This window comes from Monodon monoceros, unplaced genomic scaffold (assembly GCF_005190385.1).
Source record: "Monodon monoceros isolate NGI ecotype Baffin Bay Population unplaced genomic scaffold, NGI_Narwhal_1 Super_Scaffold_7, whole genome shotgun sequence".
In the NCBI taxonomy this organism is placed as follows: domain Eukaryota; kingdom Metazoa; phylum Chordata; class Mammalia; order Artiodactyla; family Monodontidae; genus Monodon; species Monodon monoceros.
Window position 1 is genome coordinate 25,732,959 of NW_021703784.1, and position 20,426 is coordinate 25,753,384.

Sequence of the window (20,426 nt, forward strand, 5' to 3'; positions counted from 1 at the left end):
TGTAATAGTCAATATGCCTAACACAGCCTTTGCTAGCTTATGAGATAGTGAGGAATACAGACAATATACAAGTAACTGTCAAGTGCTTTGAAGACAGAAGTACAGAGTGTTAAAGCCATACACAATTCAAACTCCTCTCATGCTGACAAATCAAAGACTTCCTAAAGGAAGTAATATGAGTACTATTAGACCTAAGGATGAGCAAGAATTAGCCAGTTTCTTCTGTGGGAAAAGAGAATTAAGAGGTTCCAAGTGTAGGAATAAAAGTATGTTCATAAAGCCCAAGAGGAAAGCAAAAGCACTGCACCTTTAGGGAACAAAGTAATTCAGACTGGCTAAAACTTGAGAAGCATGAATGAACATCAATAAGAGATTAGGTTATAGAATAATCAGGGACTAGGCCACAGGAACCACTTTAAACTGCTATTGGAGCTTTCTGCTGGGGCAATGGTAAGTCATAAACATGATCAGCTTTGTGTTACACAAAGAGCAAACTGGTTTCAGAGTGGAGAAAAGACTGGAGAAAAGCAACATTATAGGTAGGAAACCAGTAAGAAGACTGTGGTAGTAATCAGGAAAAAGATGACAGTAGCCTAGTCACAGTGCAAGTGTCTACTGTGTTCCAAGCACTATGCCAGGTACTAGGGCTATAATTAATAAGCCAGGCATAGTCCTTACCATCAAAGAAATTATGGCCTTGAGAAAGGAGAAAGACAAGCAATATTAATATAGAAGAGTGCTATGAAAGTAAAGACTGCTATAGAAACATATACTAGGGGTATCCAATTTGACTTAAGGAGTCAGAAAATGCTTCTTAGAACTAATAATGGCAATTATTAGAAATAATAATGGCAATTAGATAGAGAAGAATGGAAAGAGTTAAATGTTAGCTTCCAGAACCAACCTTTGAAAACAAAAATGTTGGATAAAAAATTTTTAAAAAGCATTTAAAATGTATTCATGAGCTGACAAAAAAGTACAGAATCTCCAAAGAACAAAATTTAAGTTAGGAATCTCCTGGCGGTCCAGTGGTTAAGATGCCGTGCTTCCACTGCAGGGGGCGCGGGTCCTATCCCTGGTCTGGGAACTAAGATCCCACATCACATGGTGCGGCAAAAAAAAACAGAAAAAAACAAACAAAAAAATTTTTATGTTAAAGGTTAACTTAGAGGGATAAGCAAAGTAGTAAGGATTTGACTTCTTATAATGTACACACAAAAAGATTCTGCCACCTCCCTTTTTAGCCTACTGTAAAATCTCACAGTATCTACAATTTCTTCCAGTGGTCTTATTTGGACACTTAGAGAGACACATATCAGATATCCAACAGGATAACAAAGACTAAAATTACAAACTGAGGAGGACAATTGACAACTGGTAAGACGAATTATGAGATACTATCTGAAAGTGCACAAAAGACACAAGACTGAATATATAAAGAACTACCATCAGTAAGAAAAAGATAAAAAACATAAACAAGCAGTTCATACTATAAGAAATCCAAATGACAAAAAAAAGATCTCTCCTAGTAATCAGAGGAATGCATATTAATACATGAAATACCATTTCTCACACATTATTCAGCATGACATAATTTTAAAGTTTGACAATACAGATACTAAGTATGGTTAAGAAACATACATTGTTGGGGCACAATAAATTGATATAATCTCTTTGCAAGTGTTTGTGAAAGAAAATAGGTGCGTACTTAATAACTTAGCAATTCCACTTCTAAATATGCACTATGGAGAAATTTAGCACTGCTTGTAATAGTTTGTAAGAGTGAAAAACAAAATATCCATTCCAAGAGGAATGGATATTTACAGAATGGCAGAGTTAGATTATGAAAGACTATACAGTGATTGAAAGGAATGAAATAGAAATAAAATATATCAACATGAATCAATCTCTAAAACATGCTCAGACCTAGTCAAGAGATTTATTAAAGTTCAGTTCATGTTGCCATGTTTGTCTCTGCTCAGGACAAACCGAAAAGATATACAAAATATAAAACACTGCTAAGTTCAAAACAAGATAAACCCATCTCTGTGGACCAAAAACAGAAGAGAAATGCAAAGCAGTAAGCATAACTGAAGCCACATGACTACTGGGCTCTATGTGCAAGCAGAAAACGTTAGCCCTTAGTTCAATTTCTAAAACATAATAAATACTAAAGGTGCTCCAGCATATACAGGGGAATGGAAACAAAGCCAAGGACTGGAGTGGGGAGATGTCCTGCTTATGAAAAAAGGTTGAAAAATTGGTATGCATCTCTATGTGCTATAGACTGGTTTTATAGATATGTGCCATAGATCTGAAGCTTACAGCACAAGGTGAGAAAGAAGCCAAGAAGACACAAAGACTTGAGCATTGGCTTTCAAGCTTTTCTGTGACCTTGACCCATAGAGAGATTTTCTCTGTGTATGTGTATCCAAAACAAAGGTTTTAGGAAACAAAACGTATATTTGTTACATGTAATAAATACATGCTGATATTTTATATTTTTAAATGATGACAGCAATAAACTTCTGACTCACAATATGAAAAACATTAGCATAAAGCACAAAAGAAATGATATCCTCAATATAAAGAAGACAAATGAAATCAACATGCTTCACACTGAAGCTTCAGTTAAGGACCATCATTTTAGTCTTCTTCCTACGATCTTCATTTATTTTCACTCCCATTATAGGAATTATCATTTGATTCTAAGGCAAGGGCCGTATTTTCCTCAAAATAAACCAAACATTTATCATGTGTTAAGAATACGATGACATAGGAAGGAGAGATCAAGATGGTGGAGTAGGAGGATGTGGAGCTCACTTCCTTCCAAGAACACAGCAAAAATACATCTACATGTGGAACAATTCTCACTGAAAACCAACAGGAGACTGGTAGAAAGACTCTTATACAACAAAGGCTGTAAGAAAAATCCACACAGATTCAAGTAGAAAGAGAAGAGAAGCAATCAAGTCAGGAATTGTGACCCTGGGAGGGGACACAGAAAAGGAAGGAGATTACATGGACTCAGAGATCCTCCCTGGGGGGTGAGCAATTCAAGCCACATATTGGGTTCCCTAGTCCTAGGGTCCAATGCCAAGAAGACAAGTCCCCTTAGCTGATTTGAAAACCAGTGGGACTAACAGGGGGACTGTAAGAAACCTAGACTCTGCTCATGAAGAGCACATACAAATTTGATTACTCTCAAAACAAGGCAGCAGAAGTAGACTTAAACTGCCCCAGGACTCTGGCCAGTTTCCTACAACACCCCCAGCCCATGCTCCAGCCTAAGCCGAGGGCCCACTACAGCACCACTTGCTCCATGGCACAGTTCCACACTGGGGCAAGGGATGCTGCACCCAAGAAGAGTACACAGTTGTGAGAAATGAACCCTGCTCAGATCTGGAACAGCATCTGAATGGAGTGACGGCAACCCCTGAAGGTGCTTGGCGAGGCAGCACATCAGGAGCAGTCTGTAACTCTGACTGGCCTGGGACCACCACAGCCCACTCCCTGACCGAAGCCAAGTGCCCATTCCAGCCTCTCTTGCTATGCCATGCAGCTCCAAACTGGGGCAAGGGCTACAGGACTGAGGGGAGTATGCTGTTTTGAGAGACAGAGCTAACCTGACCCAGAAGCATCTGACGGGGGTGGGGGAAGGTGGCAGTCGCTGCAGCTGATTAGGGAAGCAGCTCATTGGGTGAGGTCCGAAACTCAGACTGGGGTCCAGAACACCACAGCCCACACCTGACCTTTGCCGAGCACCCACTCTGGCCCCTCTTGCTCCAATACTGGTCCCCTCTGGGGCAAAGTACTGGTGCTAGGAACGAGAAGAGTACACACTTAAAGGGAATGGAGCCAGCTCACTCCCAAATAACAGGGCTTCTGCTCCAGGAACTTGGGGCCCTACACCACCTCCAATAAGGTGGTGTTGGTCACTGAGCAGAGAAGAACCCCATGCTCACACCTGGCTCTGACTCTAGTCCCTCCATCTTCCAGTCTCACCTCCTACAAAGGTGACAGCTGCCAGCACACCCTGTGGGAAGATGTGACTCATGCTCAGGTCAGATCCAGTTCTCCCATCAAAGCCACTGGGCACATGGAGACTGCATAGAAATGCTCCCACACAAGGACACTCCTTCAAGATCAGAGTAGGTAAATGTTTCACCTAATATCACAGACACAGAGAAAGTTAAGCAAAATGAGAAGACAGAAAACTGTTTCAACTGAAAGAACAAGAGAAAAACCCTAAAGAAAACTAATGAAACAGCAGTGAACAATTTAATACACAAAGAGTTCAAAGCATTAATAATAGGAATACTGACTAAATTAGAGGAAAGAATAGATGAACAGAGAATTTTAAAAAGGAACTAAAAAACATTTTTAAAAGACAGAACTGAAGAACATGCTAACTGAAATGCAAAACACATTAGAAGGAACCAACAGAAGACAAAGTGATACGGAAGAAGATGAAATAAAAATTAACTCAATCTGAACAGAAAAAAGAGAAACAAGGTTTAAAAAAAATGAGAACAGTTAAGGGATCTCTAAGATAACATCCAGCATACCAACATGCACACTCTAGGGGTCCTAGTAGGAGAAGAAAGAGAGAGGCAGGGCAAAAACGTGTTTGATGAAATTATGGACTGCCAGAACCTGAAGAAGGAAACAGAAATCCAAGTACAGGAAGCACAGAGGGTACTAACCCAACCCTAAAAAAATGTTAAAGCATTTTCTCTAAGTGAAAAAGTAAAAGCTACAACAAGTAAGAATCTATAGGAAAGGGAAAATCCCACTAGTAAAGGCAAATATATAGTAAAGCCTATGACTCAATCACTTAAATAGGCTCTTACCAAGATTAAGACAAATAACTGTGAAATCAACTATATCTACAACGAACAGTTAAGGGAAAACATGAATATGTAAAATACATCATTAAAAACACAAAATGTGGTGAAGGGGTTTAGAAAAATGTAAATCGTTTAGAATGTGTTTGAACTTAAATGACTCCCAGTTTAAAACAAGTAAATATAGTTATAGGTCAACATATATGAACCATATGGTAACTGCAAACCAAAAACCTGTACTACATACAAAAAATCTAAAGAAAAAGGAACACAGGCATACCACTAAAGAAAATCATCAAACTCCAAGGGAAGGAACTAAAAGAAGAAAAGAACAAAGAAGAACTGAAAAACCAACCAGTAAACAAGTAACAAAATGGGAATAAGGACACACCTATCAATAATCACTTCAAATGTAAATGGACTACATGATCCAATCAAAAGACACAGAGCAGCTGATTGGATAAAAAAAAACAAGACCCATCTAAATGCTTCTTGTAAGAGACTCACTTCAAACATAAAGACAAACACATAAACTGGAAGTGACAGGATAGAAAAAAATAATTCATGCAAATGGAAATGACAAGAAAGCAGGGGTAGAAGTACTCATTTCAGACAAATTTTAAAATAAAGTCAATAAAAAAAGATAAAGAAGGGCATTATTAACAAAAAGGATTTCAATGCAAGAGGAGACAACACTCATTAACATATATGTACCTAATATAGGAGCACCTAAATATATATATATAGCAAATATTAACAGACATAAAGGGAGAAATTGACAATAACAAATAACAGAAGAGGATTTTAACACCACACTTACATCAATGAACAAATCATCCAGACAAGAAAACAATAAGAAAACAGTAATCTTTTTTTTTTTTTTTTTTTGCGGTACGTGGGCCTCTCACTGCTGTGGCCTCTCCCGTTGTGGAGCACAGGCTCCGGACACGCAGGCTCAGCAGCCATGGCTCATGGGCCCAGCCGCTCTGCGGCATGTGGGATCTTCCCGGACCGGGACACAAACCCATGTCCCCTGCATCGGCAGGCAGACTCTCAACCACTGCGCCACCAGGGAAGCCCAAACAGTAATCTTAAATGATACTTTGGACCAGATGGGCTTAGTAGATATCTACAGGACATTCCATCCAAAAACAGTAGAATAAACATTCTTTTCAAGTGCATATGGAACATTTTCCAGAATAGATCACATAGGAGGCCAAACAACAAGTCTCAACTAACTGAAGAAGATAGAAATTATATCAAGCAGTTTTTCCAACCACAAGGCATGAAACTAGAAAAAACACAAAATGTGGAGACTCAACAATATGCTACTAAAAGAAAAACCAATGGGTCAATGAAGAAATCAAAGAGGAAATCAAACAAAACCTCCAGACAAATGAAAATAACACAACTTTCCAAAATCTGTGCTACACAGCAAAAGCAGTTCTAAAGGTAAGTTTATAGCAGTAAAAGGCCAACCTCAAGAAACAAGAAAAATCTCATAAACAACCTAACCTACCATCTAATGGAATTAGAAAAAGAAGAACAAACAAAAGCAGAAAGAAAGCAATTCATATCAGAGAGGAAATAAATAAAACAAAGAACAAAAAAGAAAAAAAAATAGAAATGACCAATGAAACCAAGAGTTGATGTTTTGAAAAGATAAACAAAACTGATAAGCCTTTAGGCAGATTCATCAAGAAAAAAAGAGAGAGGACCCAAATAAAATAAGAAATGAAAGAGGAAAAATAACAACTGCTATCACAGAGATACAAAAATATCAAAACAGAATACTATGAACAATTAATATGCCAACAAATTGGACAACCTAGAAGTAACCAACAAACTTCTATAAACATAAAAACTTACAAGACTGAATCAGGACAAAATAGACCATATGAACAGAAAGATCACTAGTAGTAAAATTGAATTTGTACTTTAAAAAACTCTCAGCAAACAAAAGTTCAGGAACAAATCCATTCCTGGGAGAAGTCTACCAAACATATATAAAAGAACTAATATCTATACCTTCTCAAACTCCTCCAAAAAATTGAAGAAGAGGGAACATTCCCAAATTAATTCTATGAGGCCATCACTAATTACCCTGATACTAAAATAAAACAAAGACACTACCAAAGAAAAAAATTACAGGTGAGTATCTCCGATGAATGAAGATCCAAATATCCTCAAGAAAATATCAGCAAACCAAATTCAACAGTATATAAAACGGATCATACATAATGGTCAAGTGAGATTCATTCCAGGGATGGTTCAATATTTGCAAACTAATCAATATGATACACCACATTAACAAAAGGAGGAAAAAAAATCACATGATCATCTCAACAGACACACAAAAAGCATTTGACAAAATTCAACGTCCTTTGGTGACAAAAACTCTCATCAAAGTTGGTATAGAGGGAAAATATCTCAACATAATAAAGACCATTTGTGACAAATCCACAGCTAACCTCATACTTGATGATGAAAAGCTGAAAACTTTTCCTCTAAAATCAGGAACAAAGGGGTTCCAAGACAGCGGAGGAGTAGGAGGATGTGGAGTTCCTCTCTCTCCATGGATGCATCAGGAATACATTTATAGATGCAACAATTCTCACAGAACACCAGCTATACACTAGCAGAAGACCTTAGACACCAGAAAGGACTATAAAGATCCCTGCATAACTGGGTAGGAAGAAAGAAAGAAGGGAGAAGGAGGAGGAGAGGAAGCGGGACAGGACCTGCATGCCAGTGGTGGGAGCTGAAGCAGGAGAGAAATTCCCTCATCCGGGGAAGCCCCCTCACCAATGAGGAAATCAGTTGGGAGAGAAGGGAAGCATTTGAGGCTGTTGATGGAGGGTGAAGCGACCGACCTGTGGCAGATGGGACAGAGTGAAAACTACACAGACAGTCTGTACTATGGCCCTAAGTGCCCCGGATTGGGATGTGTGTCCAACAGTGCACATGGGGGCTGGGAACTGGAGCATGGGGAATGGAGAGTAAACCCGGGGCAAGAACTGCTGTTGGCTGTGGGGAGATGGTGTGAGGGAACAGGAGGGAGGAAATGTCAACAGAGAATGCCTATGGAGGAAAACCGGAATGCCATGGAAGCAGGGCACTACTGCTGAGTCACATGCAAGGGGTGGAGCCACCATTGTAGCCAGTCTCTCCCCACATGCCAGTGCCTAGCACCAGACAATACAAAAGGCCCTGCCAGGGCTGGCCCTCATGAGCCTGTCGCTGGGCACTACAAAAAAACCAGACAGGGCTAGCCCTTGCACACCTGCTGCCAGGCACTAAAAACAGACTGACCAGGGCTGGCCCTCGCACGCATGCCACTGGGCACTAGAAAAGGTTCCCACTAGGGCCATATCTCTTGCGCCCATGGCCGCCAGCTCCCCCACGCACCTGGCGCTGCCGGGGCTCCCACTATCCAAGTAGCCATGCCACCTCCATGCCCTGTCCTCACCAGGACAGACCCAACTGCTCCAGGGAAGCCTCGGGAGCAGACTCCTGTGGGTGGCCCACACACATAGATGGGGATAAAACCACAGCTGAGCCCCAGGGGTGGGGCAACTAAAAAAGAGAAACAAAAATCTTTCCATCAGTTGCATAACTGGCAAATTAAATCCCCGTAATCAGCTAAATAGATACTGTGCCTATGGAATATCTGAAAAGACAATGAGTACTCCCACAAATGAAAATGGTCTAGCACTGACAGCTGTGGACTTTGGGGGCAAGCACACACATGAGTGGGGCCAGATCAGAGCCTCAGCTGTCCCCACAGGGCCCACAGCAGGTCCAGAGACCAGCACAGAGGCATTGGAGGGTCTCCTGAGGAGGCAGGGGTGGGCTGTAGCTCACGGCAAGGACAATAACAGGTGAGACCCCAGGAAAACATTATTATTACTATTAATTTTACTCAGTTTTGATTCATTCTGTTGTTAAGTCTGTTGTTTTGTTTTTTTCTTTTTCTTTGTTGTTGTTGCTATTGGTTTGGGGTTTTTTTTTTTTACTTTTATTTAGTCTCAAGGTTTTTTTTAACATACTTTTGATCTTCTTATATTTCTACTTTTACTTTGCTTTTCTGTTGTTCTGTGCTTTTTCATCATTTTTTAATATATTTAAAAAATTTTTTTGTATTTCCATTTTCCCTTTGCTCTTCTGTTCTGTGGGTTTTGTACCCATTTCTATTTTTGTTTTCTTTTTTTTGCGGTACGCGGGCCTCTCACTGCTATGCCCTCTCCCATTGCGGAGCACAGGCTCCATACGCGCAGGCCCAGCGGCCATGGCTCACGGGCCTAGCCGCTCCGCGGCATGTGGGATTTTCCCAGACCGGGGCACGAACCCGTGTCCCCTGGATCGGCAGGCAGACTCCCAACAACTGAGCCACCAGGGAAGCCCCCCCATTTCTTTTTTTTTGAATCATTTTTGTCTGTTTTGTTTTCTTTGCTTTATTCTTCAGTTGGCATTCTGCTTTGATTTTGGTATTTTGTTTTTGTTAGTTTTGTTTTTAATTGTTTAATTTTGCCTTGGGATTCTTTGGCTGTTCTCTTGTTTTCTGTTTTCTTTGGTTCTGTTTTTGTTTCTTCTGTGTGTGTGTGTGTGTGTGTGTGTGTGTGTGTTTGTTTCTTTGTTTTTGCTCATTTGATTTTGCTTTTACCAAGCCTACAAAAGCCACTGGCCAAACCTCACCCACTGGGGGCAGAGACCAGAAGAAAGAGGAACTCTGACCCTGCAGCCTGTGGAAAGGAGACCTCAAACACAGTAAGTTAAGCAAAATAAGAAAACAGAGAAATATCTTGCAGATGAAGGAGCAAGGTAAAAAGGCACAAGACCAAATACAAGAAGGGAAATAGGCAATCTATCTGAAAAGAATTCAGAGTAAAGATAGTAAAGATGATCCAAAATCTTGGAAATAGAAAGGATCGAGAAGATGAAAGAAATGTTTAACAAGGACCTAGAAAAACTAAAAAACAAACCATCAGTGATGAACAACACAATAACTGAAATTAAAAATACACTAGAAGGAATCAACAGCAGAATAACTGAGACAGAAGAATGGATAAGTGAGCTGAAAGACAGAATGGTGAAAATATAGCAAAAACTAACACACCATTGCAAAGCAATTATACTCCACTAAACATGCTAAAAACAAAAAAAAGAATGGTGGAAGTAACTGCCACAAAGCAGAATAAAGAAAGAACAATGAAAAGAATTGAGGACAGTTGCAGAGACCACTGGGACAACATTTAGCACACCAGCATTTGAATTATAGGGGTCCCAGAATTAGAAGAGAAAGTGAAATGGTCTGAGAAAGTATTTGAAGAGATTATAGACAAAAACCTAACATGGGAAAGGAAACAGTCAATCAAGTCCAGGAAACGCAGAGTCCCATACAAGATAAACCCAAGGAGAAACACACCAAGTCACATATTAATCAAACTAACAAAACTTAACACAACGAAAAAATATTAAAAGCAGCAAGGGAAAAGGAACAAAAAATATAAAAGGGAATTCCCATAAGGTTAACAGCTGATCTTTCAGCATAAACTCTGCAGGCCAGAAGGGAGAGGCAAGATATATTTAAATTGATGAAAGGGAAAAACATACAACCAATATTACTCTATCCAGCAAGGATCTCATTCAGATGCAACAGAGAAATCAAAAGCCTAACAGACAAGCAAAAGTTAAGAGAATTCAGCACCACCAAACAAGCTTTATGACAAATGCTAAAGGAACTGTTATAGGCAGGAAAAACAAGAGAAGGAAAATACCTACAAAAACAAAGCCAAAACAATAAAAAATATGGTAATAGGAACATACATGTTACTTTAAATGTAAACGGATTAAATCCTCCAACCAAAAGACACTGACTTTCTGAATGGATACAAAAACAAGACCCTTATACATGTTGTCTACAAGAGACCGATTTCAGACATAAGGACACATGCAGACTGAAAGTGAGGGGATAGAAAAAGATATTCCATGCAAATGGAAATCAAAAGAAAGCTGGAGTACCAATACTCATATCAAATAAAATAGACTTTAAAATAAAACTATTACAAGAGGCAAAGAAGGACACTACATAGTGATTCAGTGATCAATCCAAGAGGAAGACATAACAATTCTAACTATTTGTGCACCCAACATAGAAGCAACTCAATACATAAGGCAAATGCTAACAGCCATAAAAGGGGAAATCAACAGTAACACAATAATAGTGGGAGACTTTACACTTACACCAATGGACAAATCATCCAGAAAAAAAAATTAACAAGGACACACAAGCCTTAAATGGCACATTAGACCAGATGGACTTAATTGATATCTGCAGGACATTCAATCCAAAAGCAGAATAACTTTATTCTTAAGTGCACACAGAACATTCTCCAGGATATATCACATCTTGGGTCACAAATCAAGCCTCAATAAATTTTAGAAAATAGAAATCATATCAAGCATCTTTTTGGACAACAATGTGAGATTAGCTATCAATTACAGGGAAAAAAACTGTAAATAACACAAACACACAAATGTGCTACTAAATAACCAAGAGATCACTGAAAAAAATCAAAGAGGAAATCAAAAACTACCTAGAATCAAATGACATTGAAAGCACAAGGACATAAAATCTATGGGAGGCAGCAAAAGCAGTTCTAAGAGGGAAGTTTATACCAATACAATCCTACCTCAAGAAACAAGAAAAATCTCAAATAAACTAATCTTACACATAAATCAACTAGAAAAAGAAGAACAAACAAAGCCCTAGGTTAATAGAAGGAAAGAAATCATAAAAATCAAAGCAGAAATAAATGAAATAGAACAATAAAAACAATAGCAAAAATCAATGAAACTAAAAGCTGGTTCTCTGAGAAGATAAACAAAATTGATAAACCATTAGCCAAACTTATCAAGAAAAAAAGAGAGAGGACTCAAATCAGTAAAATTAGAAATAAAAAAGAAGTTACAACTATCACCACAGAAATACAAAATATTGTTAAGAGACTACTACAAGCAACCATATGCCAAAAAATGGACAACCTAGAAATAACAGACAAATTCTTAGAAAGGTACACCCTTCCAAAACTGAACCAGGAAGAAACAGAAAATATAAACAGACCAGTCACAAGTAATGAAACTGAAACTGTGATTAAAAATCTCCCAGCAAACAAAAGTCCAGGACCAGAGGGCTTCACAGGTGAATTCTAACAAAGATTTAGAAAAGAGCTAACACCTATCATTTTGAAACTCTTCCAAAAAATTGCAGAGGGAGGAACACTCCCAAACTCATTCTACAAGGCCACCATCACCCTGATACCAAAACCTGACAAAGATATCACACAAAAAAGAAGATTACAGGTCAATACCACCGATGAACATAGATATAGAAATCCTCAACGAACTACTAGCAAACAGAATCCAGCAAAACATTAAAAGGATGATACACCATGATCAAGCGAGATTTATCCCAAGGATGCAAGGATTCTTCAATATACGCAAATCACACAATGTGATACACCATGCTAACAAACTGAAGGATAAAAACCATATGATAATCTCAACAGATGCAGAAAAAGCTTTAGACAAAATTCAACACCCATTTATAATAAAAAAACTCTCCAGAAAGTGGGCTTAGAGAGAACCTACCTCAACATAATGAAGGCCATATATGACAAACCCACAGCAAACATTATTCTCAATGGTGAAAAACTGAAAGCATTTCCTCTAACATCAGTAACAAGCATGCCCACTCTCACCACTATTATTCAACATACCTTTGGAATTCCTAGCCACAGCAATCAGAGAAGAAAAAGAAATAAAGGAATAAAAACTGGAATACAAACTGGAAATGAAGAAGTGCAACTGTCATTGTTTGCAGATGACATGATACTATACTTGGAAAATCCTAAAGATGCCACCAGAAAACTACTAGAGCTAATCAATGAATTTAGTAAAGGCAAAGAACACAAAATTAATACAGAAATCTCTTGCATTACTTTATACTAACACTGAAAAATCAGAAAGAGAAATTAAGGAAAAACTCCACTGCAACAAAAAGAATAAAATACCTAGGAATAAACCTACCTGAGGCGGCAAAAGACCTGTATGCAGAAAACTATAGGACACTGATGAAAGAAATAAGAAATGACACAAACAAATGGAGAGATCCATGTTCTTGGACTGGAAGAATCAACACTGTGAAAATGACTAGACTACCCAAAGCAATCTACAGATTCAATGCAATCCCTATCAAATTACCAATGGCATTTTGAACAGAATTAGAGGAAAAAATTTTCAAATTGTATGGAAACACAAAAGACCCCAAATAGCCAAAACAATCTTCAGAAAGAAAATGGAGCTGGAGGAATCAGGATCCCTCACTTCAGACTATACTACAAAGCTACAGTAATCAAGACAGTATGGTACTGACACAAAAACAGAAATAGAGATCAATGGAACAGAAAGAAAGCTCAGAGATAAACCCACACACTTACGGCCACCTGATCTTTGACAAAGGAGACAAGAATATACAATGGAGAAAAGACAGTCTCTTCAATAAATGGTGCAGGGGAAACTGGACAGCAACATGTAAAAGAATGAAATTAGAACACTCCCTAACACCATACACAAAAATAAACTCAAAATGGATTAAAGACCTAAATTTATGGCTAGACACTATAAAACTCTTAGAAGAAAACATAGGAAGAACACTCTTTGACATAAATCACAAGATCCTTTTTGACTCACCTCCTAGAGTAATGAAACTAAAAACAAAAATAAATAAATGGGACCTAATGAAACTTAAAAGCTTTTGCACAGCAAGTGAAGCCATAAACAAGACAAAAAGACAACCCTCAGAATGGAGAAAATATTTGCAAACGAAGCAAGTGACAAAGGACTAATCTCCAAAATATACACACAGCTCATACAGCTAAATATCAAAACAACCCAATCCAAAAATGGGTCAAAGACCTAAATAGACATTTCTCCAAAGAAGACATACAGTTGGCCAACAAATACATGCAAAGATGCTCAAAATCACTAATTATTAGAAAGATGCAAATCAAAACTAATATGAGGTATCACCTCACACCAGTCAGAATGGCCATTATCAAGAAATCTACAAACAATAAATGCTGGAGAGGGTGTGGAGAAAAGGGAACCCTCTTGCACTGTTGGTGAGAACATAAATTGATACAGCCACTTTGGAGAACAGAATGGAGGTTCCTTAAAAAACTAAAAATAAAACTACCATAGGGCCTGGCAATCCAACTACTGGACATATACCCTGAGAAAACCATAACTCAAAAGATACATGTACCACAATGTTCACTGCAGCACTATTTACAATAGCCAGGACATGGAAGCAACCTATATGTCCATCGACAGATGAATGGATAAAGAAGATGTGGTGCATATATACAATGGAATATTACTCAGCCATAAAAAGGAAGAAAATTGGGTCATTTTTATTGATGAGGATGATCCTAGAGTCTGTCATACAGAGTGAAGTAAGTCAGAAAGAGAAAAACAAATACTGTACATTAAGGCATATATATGGAATCTAGAAAAATGGTACTGAAGAACCTATTTCCAGGGCAGGAAAAGAAATGTAGATGTAGAGAAAGGACTTCTGGACATGTGGGGGAAGGGGAGAGTGGGACGAATTGAGAGAGTGGCACTGACCTATATACACTACCATGTGTAAAATAGCTAGCTAGTGGGAAGCTGCTGTATGGCACCCGGAGATCAGCTCGGTGCTCTGTAATGACCTAGATGGGTGGGATGGGGCAGGAGTTGGAGGGAGGCTCAAGAGGGAGGAAATATATGTATACATATAGCTGATTCACTTTGTTCTGCAGCAGAAACTAACACAACATTGTAAAGCAATTATACTGCAATAAAAAATTTTTTCATTAAATCAAGTATAAAAAAATAAAATCAAATCAGGAACAAGACAATGTCGCCCAGTGTCTCCACTTTCATTCAACACAGTATTGGAAGATGTAACGACATCAATCAGACAAGAGAAAGAAATAAAAGGCATCAAAATTGGAAAGGAAGAAGTAAAACTGACACTATTTGCCCATGACATGATACTATATATAGAAAACCCTAAAGTCTTCACCAGAAAACTATTAAAACTAAGAAATAAATTTTATAAAAGTTCAAAATACAGATTAGCATACTGAAATCTGTTGCTTTTCTAAATACTAGTGATGAATTATCAGAAAGAGAATTCAAGAAAAAAAATCCCATTTACAATTGAATCAAAAAAGAATAAAATACCTGGGAATAAACTTAACCAAGGAGGTAAAGGACCTATACTCTGAAAACTATAGGACAACAATGAAGGAAATTAAAGATGATAAAAGAAACAGAAAGATATACCATGTTCACAAATTGTTAGAATGCTATTATAATGTCCATACTACCCAAAGCAATCCCTATCAAAATACCCAAGACATTTTTCAAAGATTTAGAATTAATAATCTTAAAATTTACATGGAACAACAAAAGACCCCAAATAGCCAAGACAATCTTGAGAAAAAAGAACAAAGCTGGAGGTATCATGCTTGCTCACTTTAGACATTACTACAAAGCTACAGTAATCCAAACAGTATGGTACTGGCACAAAAACACACACATAGATCAACAGAACAGAATAGGCAGCTAAGAAATGAACGCACACACCGGTGGTTCAATTGATCTATGACAAAGGAGACAAGAATATACAATGGAGAAAAACAGTCTCTGCAGTCAGTGGTGCTAGGACAATGGACAACTATATGTAAAAGAATGAAATTAGAACATTCTCTAACACCATATACAAAGAATAAACTCAAAATGGATTGAAGACCTAAATGTAAGAACAGAAACCAGAAATCTCAAAGAAAACATAGGCTAAACACTCTTTCCAATAAATTGTAGCAGTATTTTTCTGGATCTGTCACCTCAGGTAAAGGAAAAAAACCCAGAATAAACAAATGGAACCTAATTAAACTTAAAAGCTTTGACACTGCAAAGGAAACCATCAACAAAAGGAAAGACAACCTACTGAATGGGAGAAAATATTTGCAAATGATATTTCTGATAAGGGGTTAATATTCAAAGTATATAAACAACTCATACAACTCACTATCAAAAAAACAACCCAATTAAAAAAATGGGCAGAGACCTGAATTGACATTTTTCCAAAGAAAACATACATATGGCCAACAGGCACATGAAAAGATTCTCAACATCACTAATCATCAAGGAATTGCAAATCAAAACCACAATGAGGTACCACCTCACACCTGTCAGAAAGGCCATCATCAAAAAGACCACAAATAACATGTTGGTGACGTGGAGAAAAGAGAATCCTAGTACATTTCTAGTAGGAATGTAAATTGGTACAGCCACTATGGAAAACAATAAGAACTTTCCTCAAAAAACTAAAAAAAGAACTACCATATGATCCAAAAATTCCACTCCTGAGGTACATATTCAAAGAAAATGAAAAGACTAATTCAAAAAGATATATGCACACAATGTTCATAGCAGAATTATTCACAACAGCCAAGATATGGAAGCAACCTAAGTATCCATCAATAGATGAATGAATAAAGAAGTTGTGATACATACACACACACACACACACACACACGAGAGGAATATTTCTCAACCATAAAAATAAATGAAATTCTGCCATTTGCAACAATATGGATGGACCTACAGGATTTTATGCTTAGTGAAATAAGCCAAGTACTGTAGCTATTACTTATATGTGGAATAAAATGAATATATAACAAAACAGACTCACAGATAGAACTAGTGGTCACCAGCGAGGAAAGGTAAGGTCAAGAGGCTCAACAGAGGTAGGGGATTAAGATGTACAAACTACTATGTATAAAGTAAATAAACTACAAGGATATATTGTACAGCACAGGGAATTATAGCCATTGTTTTGTAATAACTTTAAATGGAATATAATCTATAAAAATATTGAATCACTAAGGTGTACACCTGAAACTAATACTGTATATCAACCATACTTCAATTAAAAAATTAGATTAAATTAAAAATACAATAAAACTTTTAAAGACGTATTATAAAAACTGTAACCATCATTTGAAGAAAGAAAATATATGGATGTTTGAAAACTGGCTTGTCTCACTCATTAGTCTAGATGATTTACTTCTGTACACAATAATCTGAATTCTTACCTAAGCAAAAGTCAAAAATTACTACAGGTTATCATACATCAGGACTAAATCCAGGCATTTACAGAGCAGCAAAATAAATTCATGGGTAAAAGGATAATACTGTACAATTTCAAATACATTAAAAAAAAAAAAGAAGCACCTACAGTTTCCCAAAAAGTTTATAATCTCATAAGGGAAACAGGATAAGACTATTAAACTACAGTGCTTTATAGAAAACTACAAGTACTATATACTAAAGGAACAAATAAAGTGCTATGGGAACATAAAGGAAGCAGAGATATATTTCAATCAAGCAAAATAATAAAAATTTCATCATATATATCAAGTTAGGCCTTGAAGGATAAACAGGATGCAGTCATACAGGGATAGAGGGCATGTACTTAGAAAAATCCAGATGAACAAAAATTCAGAGACAGGAATTTGCAGAGAAATACAACAGAAATTAATTAAACCATTTTGGTTGAGATGCAGATCACCCAAAGGAAAGAGTCCAATCTAATGTGTTTGGACTCTATTTGCAGGCAGCATTTTGTGGTCTTTAAAAGAGAATAATAAATATAGCACCTTTCTTTCCAACCTAGGCTCTGAGCAAGTTAAGAAACATTAAAAAAAGCATAAGAAATAAAAGACAAAAATTACCTTTATTGCTAATGAAGGCTAAATTGGAATTTTTCTTTCAGTGAACAACAAATGCATCTGTTAACTGAACCCCACAATGAGGCAGATTTTCCCAGGTGTAGAATGCACTGAACCAACCCCCCACTTCATATCATTCCCCACACAATCTCTTCAAGCAGTCTGTTCCATAAGCAGGAAAGGCAGGGCTAAGCCAAGTACACCCAGTTTATTCTTTGCAAATTTTCTAATAGAAAATGTACTTCATATCCTCAAAGACAGAATGAGAAAGGAGGGTGGCATGAAACACCACTAGCAGAGCTTCATCCACAGAAAAGGAAATACTACAAACAGCAAAGACACATTCCCCTTAACTTCAATCACTGAATATTTCTAAACAGAATAATACCATGACAAAAGCTGTAGTTTGAAAAAGTTAGTCTGACATCAGTTGTAGGATGCTGAAAAACAAAAACGTTATTGTAACTGCCCAGACAAGAATAAATTAGGGCCTGAACCATAATAATATTTTAACGTTAACCGGTTCTTAGTTCCAGGGGCTGTCTTCAGTTCACTTCATATATTAACTCAGCTCCAGTAAAGATGATATAAATGAGACAAAGAGGTGAAGACATACAACTAACAAATGGCATTTAAACTAGGAGTAGCAGCAGGAATGGAAAAGATGATTTAGATGCAAAAAAAAAAAAAAGACAAAAATTACATAAGCAAATGAGCAAGTCAACAGACACTGACTTACTTGAATCAGAGAAGTTTATATAAGAATTTGTAAGAAAAGATTATATTAATTAGAAAAGCTGTAATTCAATGCTGGAAAGTTGGTAAGATAAGCATGACAAAGTACTATAGCTTCTTAGGAAAGGAAAGGTAGTTTTCTGTAACAGTATTTCTAAGAAAAACTAATCACTATTTCAATGTATTAAAGATGCTCAAGAGTTTACTACATTCCGTTGTTTGATATAGAGAACAGACGAATATGTGCAAAACCGAAGATCATAAGCCAGGACTACCTGAACATACCAGACCATTCATGCCCACAAACAGCAGACCATGATTTCAGAAGAAAGCATGTAATCACAATGGGTAAAATCAACTTCCTGACTTCATGCAGCTCCTCCTTCTTGCTCTACTACCCACTGGTTACACCCCTTTGGTACTTTCCCCCTAACTTCTTCAGGTCTAACTCAGAGACAAAACAGAACTTAGTAAAGATATTCCAAAAACCTCTGGCCCCAAAGTTCCAAATGGGCAGCTACTTAATTATAAAGTCAATACAGTTTACCACACCAACATTTTCAGAATTAAAATCAAACTGGGGAAGAAACAAAAACACAAAACATTGATCACAGGACTTCATAATCACTCTTTCATATTTTTCATTTATTTGTGCCTCTATGTTGCATTCAAATTCTTGAATTTGATAGACTAAATTCTTAAAGACTATCTTCTTGTTCACTAATTCTGTCTTCAGCTGTATTCAGTTTGTTGCTTCACCATTTTACAAGTTTCTAATTTCAACTCTAATATTTTTCATTTCTAATATTGGCTCTTTCTCAAATCCACCTTCTTATTAAACTTTTAACCCTTATTCATATTTTCTATACCTACTATTACTATATAAAGCTATTAAATATTCCAAAAGATAAAGGTTTTATGAGTCTGATTCGGTTGTTTATTGTTTCGGATGACTCTCATTCATGGACTATCGTTACATTTTCATGTATAGTATGATTTTAGATTATGACCTTAAATGCCACAGAACTTGCTTCTGGGAGACCTGGGAGACCTAAATTGACAGTGTCATCCTTTAGAAAGGACTGGTAGTTATTTCTGCCAATCATTTCAAGGCACTACCAACTCAAGAATGCTTTAAATTCTCACCTTGAAGATTTTCAGCTGTAAACCAAATTCTGTACTCAACCATATATGCCCTAGATTTATAAATATAATATACATTTAAACTCATTTCCTACAAAAAAAATTTAAAAGAACATATCACATTTCATAGTTGTTCCCACTGATTTATTAAATACCACAAAAAATAATATCTTACAAGGAAAACTGCATTTACATAAATGTGTATCAGTTAAAGGCAAATCAGAAAGGTTTTAACATTTTAAATGTTCTCTTACCTGTTCAAGTGCTTGGGTTTTCTCTTGCTCTATTTTCCTTATAGTTTCCTTTTCAGCTTTGAGTGATAATGATGACACAGTTTTAACAGACATAAAATCAACAGTCATCCATTCATCCCTCTGTTAAGAAAAAGAAGTCACTTCAATCTAAATTGATTAGAACAACACTAAACACTTAATAAATTAGAGATTCTGGAGGCACTGAAACCTGGATTAAATCCCACATGGCTGTATAACTTAAAGCAAGTTTCTTAGTCTCTCTAAGCCTTCTTCTCTCCCCTGTAAAAATGGGTTAAAATACCTACCTTTCAGGAATGTTTTAAGGAGTTAACAAGAAAACTGACTTAAGGCATCTAGCCCAATGCCGGATATACAACAGGCACTCAAACACAGTTCTTTTCACCTTTCTTTCTTCATTGTTGCTAACAGTGTAAATATAGCATTCTTCCTCAGGCGTATGAACTATAACCCCAAATTTGTGAACTATTCAACTATAAGCGTTGCTAAGAAAATTATGGCATGAAGTGAAGGGAAAGAAAAACTGTGACTGAACTCTACTCGCTGTAGAAAAGTCAGATAGATGTAACAATACAAGACTT

At 37.0% G+C, this 20,426-nt stretch overlaps 1 protein-coding gene across 3 annotated transcripts in view; it reads right to left on the reverse strand.

The window, feature by feature from the left end:
* The window catches only part of CWF19L2 (CWF19 like cell cycle control factor 2), a 200,612-nt gene that overhangs the window by 157,619 nt on the left and 22,567 nt on the right, over positions 1-20,426 (reverse strand). For all 3 annotated transcript variants that reach the window (XM_029207882.1, XM_029207880.1, XM_029207881.1), the window contains exon 5: positions 19,828-19,947. In XM_029207882.1, coding sequence (XP_029063715.1) covers positions 19,828-19,947 — 120 coding nt within the window. The remainder of the gene's footprint in view (positions 1-19,827; positions 19,948-20,426) is intronic.